Below are 6,000 nucleotides of genomic sequence, written 5' to 3'. Positions count from 1 at the left end.
ACACATCTTTAGCTTCTCTATTCCTTGCAACTACAAATCAATCATCAACATTTGCTCCATTGACAAATCTCTCCCCCATGGGGACAATCTCTATCACTACATCCAAGTCATTACATGTTTCATCTTACTCTTTTATTGATAGCAAAAATTTTCAGGTAAAATTTGAACAGTTTTGACAGCAAAGACATCCTAATTTGTTTTTGCCTGACATTTGATGATGTTTCACAGAAGTGACATAAATAAACAAAAATTAAATACCTTTTTTTTTCTTATTTTATACTGCTATACAAGTGCTCTAATTTTTTGTACATTTAGGATGTTCTGGATCAATGGATAATTAATAAATGATCAATTTCTTAATGTGAGACAAGCTATTTATACATTCTAAATATATCAATTGTTAAAAGTTAAACTAATTATGAAATGATTTTTGGCCTAGGCAACTCAAAGTCACCAAACCACACTGGGACGGCATAGAATATGATTAATATCTGGGGGTTTTGAAAAAAAATACTTGGTAAGAGGATGTACTTGAGAAGGTTAAAAAAAACAAGAAAAAAGATTTCTCCAAAGACTTATATAAACGAGGGAAAACAAACGTACGCCCATATGCACAAGCTGGATGTCAGACAGAGATGGAAAGATCAGCTGTTTTAATTGGTCTGGTATTGGCTGCTCATCTGACTCAAACAACCATGTCTACAGGGGCTTGGGCTGGTACGGTAGTATCATCTGTGAAATGCAAGCTGCAAGGAAGCACTCGTTTACCTGCATTTTCAAAGGACGGGGACTTTGTTATTGGTGGTGCTTTTTCCCTTCATGCCTACACACACACAGTTTACAATGACTACACCATCATACCCGAGCCTGTGAAATGCAAAGGAAGGTCAGTACTGGGATGAAGAGAGTGCTCAAAACATGTTGGACTGTCTAAAAATAAAACTATTTTCACGTTTTATGTTCTGTAGTATTACATTGCTCTTGTGTGGTGCTGAAAAAAAAATAAACAAGAAAAGTATTCCAATAGTCAGTCATTTATATTCTTGGAAGTAATAGTTGTAGAAATCATATTGTTAAACAACAATTTAAAAAAAAAATTGAACAGGAAATGGCAAGCCTTTACATATTTATTTATACATTTTTGTGATCTTGTGAGCATGATAATCATTTTTGCTGAATTTAACTGGTCAGACAATGTGTTGAAGTACCCTTATACAATGAAGTCATTATCTGGCCATGGTCAAAACCCACAACTCCTACAATGTTTTCTTGTGACATTTAACCTAAGTCTGTAGTTTAATTTCTAACAGTGAGTTGACTTTCTGCAGCATTATCACCAGTGAACTGCAATCATTACGTGCAATGGTCTTTGCCATAGAAGAGATTAACAACAGCACAGAGCTGCTGCCCAGAATTAGGCTCGGGTATCAGATCTATGACTCATGTGCATCAGTGGCTGTGGCAGTGCATGTGGCATTTCAGTTTCTAAATGGCTTCGACCCTGTGTTTTTTATTGGTAACAATTGCTCACAATCTGGTATGGTGATGGCCGTTGTTGGGGACTCTGGGTCTACGACATCCATCAGTTTGTCACAAGTCATCAGGGCCTTTAACATTCCCCAAGTAAATGTTTCCAATTTTTGTATTTACATTAAGCATGTGCATGATATTTGATTTTGCGGTTCTTTTACATTTACACTGTTTTATTTCTTTTGGTTTAGGTTAGCCACTTTTCGACATGTGCATGCTTGTCTGACAAGCAGCAGTACCCAAGTTTTTTCAGAACAATTCCCAGTGACCAGATTCAAGCTGAAGCACTAGCCAAGCTAGTGAAACACTTTGGCTGGACTTGGATAGGTGCTGTTCGGTCAGATTCGGATTATGGAAATAAGGGCATGGCTTCTTTTCTCCAAGCAGCACAGAAAGAGGGGATCTGTGTGGAATACTCTGTATCTTTTTATCGGACAGACCCACAGAGCAGAATTCAGAGAGTGGCAGATGTTATCCGCAGGTTTCTTCATCACAGATATTTATTGTGCATTAACTTGTTTAATTATCTTTAAAATAAACATTTGATGATGTGAAGACATAAAAACATCTTTCTAATGCACTATGTTGTTTGTCAAGGTCTACAGCTATGGTTGTTGTCGCATTTGCAGCTTTAGGAGACATGAGGATACTGCTGGAGGAGCTTTCACGTGAGCCTTCCCCACCCCGCCAGTGGATAGGCAGTGAGTCTTGGATAACATACTCAGAATTAACGAAATTCCATTTATGTGCTGGGGCCATTGGATTTGCGATTCCGAAGTCAGTAATTTCAGGTCTCAGAGACTTCTTGTTGAATCTGTCTCCCTCTGAAGTGGCTGCTTCTCAAATACTTGCTGAGTTTTGGGAAGGTTCATTCAACTGCACACTTAAAAACAGTAAGGAATGTTTCTAGGTTTAAATGATCCTGTCAAACTTCTGGTGTTACAAGGTGCACTGTTGATCCATGAGCTTGAAGTATTAATGGTAGCAATGAAATATGAGACAGGTGGCTCTCTACAAATATTGATACTTATGATACCTTGTCTAAGGAACATGGAAAGAAAAGAATCTGCACTTCCAGATGCATTTCTTTCCAAGCTCCTTAGACAACGATGACCTGGATGTCTGAGAACCGTCACAGATTTATGATGACTTCTAATTCAGTTGAAGTTTACGTGACTTAGTTTTTGTATTACAGACTTTACATATCTATATATTTTTAATCTTTTGAGATTATGAATCACAGTGGTAATGTAATTTGTAAGTACATAAATGAGATCTGAGACTAGTTTGAATTTCAGAGTTTAAAATGTCAGTTCTGTCTTTGTTTATTTTTAGATACTGCTGCAGACAAGAAGGTATGTGATGGAAAAGAAGACATAAACAGTCTCCATAATCAGTACACTGACACATCTCAGCTCAGAATTACTAACATGGTGTACAAAGCTGTGTATGCAATAGCACATGCCATTCATAATGCAATGTGTCGAGGAGCAAATGTCACAGCTCAGTGTGACACATTAACCAAGTTGCAGTCCAAACAGGTCAGAAGAAATAAATATCTTAATGGCAGTTTCCCTCATCACCTCTAATATAACTTGGATCAAATAAAGTATTACTATTAATAATTGCAATATTGTATGTATTTTCTTTCTCTCCCACGCTCTCTCTTTATTCATTTTTACAGATTTTAATTGAACTGAAAAAAGTTAATTTTACCCAAAATGGATATGATGTGTCATTTAATGCTAATGGGGATCCTGTGGCTATTTATGAGCTCGTCAACTGGCAGAAAAGTGAAAGTGGAATCATTGATATGATAACTGTGGGGCTGTATGATGCATCACTACCAGTGGGCCACGAATTTTGGATTAACAGAAACATTACCTGGATGGGGGATAGCAGAAAAGTAATGACTCAAAGGATGAGAATCTAACTCTACTGAACAAGATAATTTATATTTATTATGCCACCTTTGGGTGTTGACAGGTGCCAGTGTCAGTGTGCACTGACAGTTGTCCTCCAGGAACTCGTAAAGTACTGCAGAAAGGAAAACCCATCTGCTGCTATGACTGTATAGCGTGTCCTGAGGGAGAGATCAGTAATACAACAGGTAAAATCAAATTTTTGTCCAAGCATTTAAAATGGTTTTACGCTTCCCAGAAGTCTCTCTTTTTTTTTTTCTTTATTCAGATTCTGCTGATTGTCTACGCTGTCTCACGGAATTCTGGCCTAATGGAAAGAGAGACACTTGTATCCCTAAGCCTGTAGAGTATCTTTCCTTTCAAGGCATCCTAGGAATTATCCTGGCTACATTCTCAGTTGTGGGTGCTTTTCTGGCTATTATCACGGCGGCTATATTCTTTCATCACAGGACATCTCCAATAGTTAGGGCCAACAACTCTGAGCTGAGCTTTCTGCTGCTCATCTCTCTCACTCTGTGTTTCTTATGTTCATTAACTTTCATTGGAGCACCATCAGAGTGGTCCTGCATGCTGCGTCACACTGCATTTGGGATCACCTTTGTGCTCTGTATCTCCTGTGTACTTGGGAAAACCATAGTGGTTTTAATGGCTTTTAAAGCGACACTTCCAGGTAGCAATGTCATGAAATGGTTTGGTCCTCCACAACAAAGAATGACTGTTGTGTCTTTCACCTTTATTCAAGTTTTAATATGTACTATTTGGTTGGTAGTGAGCCCTCCTTTTCCAATAAAAAATCTAACCACATACAAGGAGAAAATCATATTGGAATGTTCATTAGGCTCTGCTGTTGGCTTCTGGGCTGTTCTCGGTTACATAGGCCTACTTGCTGCCTTTTGTTTTGTTTTAGCTGTCTTAGCCCGCAAATTACCTGATAATTTCAATGAAGCCAAGCTTATCACTTTCAGCATGCTGATATTCTGTGCAGTGTGGATCACCTTTATCCCAGCATATGTCAGCTCTCCTGGGAAATTTACAGTGGTTGTGGAGATTTTTGCCATTCTGGCCTCCAGCTTTGGTCTAATAATGTGTATATTTGCTCCAAAGTGTTTTATCATATTGTTTAAGCCTGAGAAGAACACCAAGAAATATTTAATGAACAAAAATCAATCATAGTCTATTAACAATCGGAAAATGGTGAATATTCTAATCGCAAACTTAAATTGTGCCCCTTCAAAGTATTTTTGTTGTTGTTGCTAAGTTCAAATTCATATGTCATTATTTATTTTTTTGTACATGTAATTATTTAGTGTATGGATATTTCATTGAGAGTCAATCACATAAATAAATGTAAAGTCATATTTAACACTCAGTGTGTGGTTCTGAGTTATTTCTCAGTGGCCTGATACAATTTCTTCTAGCAGTTTGATTTCTTTTACCATTTCATTTTGTATCAAACACTAAATCATACTCAGTCATAGTATAATCAAACTGCTCAAAGAAATAAACACTTTTGTTGGGAGTTTCTTAAATTTACAGAAACAAAGGACTATTTTGGTTGGGTACTGTAATTGTTTCGCCTTTATAAAGTAAACTGTAAAATTAATATGCTTACCCAGATTAGTGGTGACCCATCATCAAACCAGTCATGGTGAACAGTGTTACAGGCATACAACATTCTCCATGGTTTCTTCCAACCCTTTGACATTTATTACATGTACTCATATAATAATCATTGCATGCCCTCATGTTTGAAATGTACAGGGAGCCAATGGTAGAACAGCCAATTCTAGCAGTCTATGGCAAATGCCAAGTGGGCTCCATGATGCTGAGCCATCAGTACTGGGCCCAGTACATTATATCAGGCCCTTAGGCCACCATTATTAAGTCTGCTTCTGAATATTTGGTCAGAAACATTCATAGCAGTGGTCTGCTGGAGGTAATTTTGTAGGGTGATGCCAATGCTCATCCAGTTCTTTCCTGCACACAAAAACAAATAACGGTCTTGATGATGGGTTAGGGACCAAATTCTCCTCCTGTGTGCAATAAGCTCTCTTAGAATAACTGTTTGTCTCCTGGAATCACCTGTTCTTTAGACTGTCTTCAGAGATACAACAATGTTTCTGCAAATGTAGGTATTGATGTGCCATTCTGAAAGGGCAGGATTACCTGTGAAACCTCTGTAGGGTTCAGGTATCACTTCATGCTACCAGTAGTGACAGTGACCCTAGCAAAGGCAAAAAAAAAAAAAAAAAAAAAAAAGTGAGAAAGAAAAGCATTCAGAAAAGACAACTGAGGAAATCTCAGTGGCAATCACCTATAAAACCATTCCTATTTTGCAGGTTCAATAATTGTTCACTCATTGTAAGGCAGTGTCATTTGACAATGTAACAAAAAGTCGTGCTCTATGGCCTCCTTGACTTTTGAGTAATACTAAAGCTGCACTCAAATTCTCTTGCTATAGTGCCCGTCAGTTGTGGTGTCAGGGTTGATGCATCTGGTTCAGGGTTGACTGCCATGAAAGGCACCAAGCACCACACCAACTCCATAT

At 37.9% G+C, this 6,000-nt stretch overlaps 1 protein-coding gene across 1 annotated transcript; it reads left to right on the top strand.

The window, feature by feature from the left end:
• The first annotated feature begins 1,362 nt into the window (after window positions 1-1,362).
• Window positions 1,363-4,625, top strand: LOC146559898 (extracellular calcium-sensing receptor-like). The gene is made up of 7 exons (XM_085244362.1): window positions 1,363-1,623; window positions 1,722-2,011; window positions 2,128-2,423; window positions 2,866-3,071; window positions 3,215-3,436; window positions 3,517-3,640; window positions 3,721-4,625. Exons 1-7 carry the CDS (start codon window positions 1,363-1,365, stop codon window positions 4,623-4,625), a joined length of 2,304 nt encoding a protein of 767 aa, XP_085100488.1.
• Window positions 4,626-6,000: the final 1,375 nt, after the last annotated feature.

This window comes from Mchenga conophoros, linkage group LG14 (assembly GCF_057382185.1).
Source record: "Mchenga conophoros isolate Kocher_MC1m ecotype Shallow Benthic linkage group LG14, M_conophoros_male_GT1.1, whole genome shotgun sequence".
NCBI classification, from domain to species: domain Eukaryota; kingdom Metazoa; phylum Chordata; class Actinopteri; order Cichliformes; family Cichlidae; genus Mchenga; species Mchenga conophoros.
The sequence above is the reverse complement of the archived record's forward strand: the minus strand, read 5'-3'. Positions and strand labels throughout refer to the sequence as shown.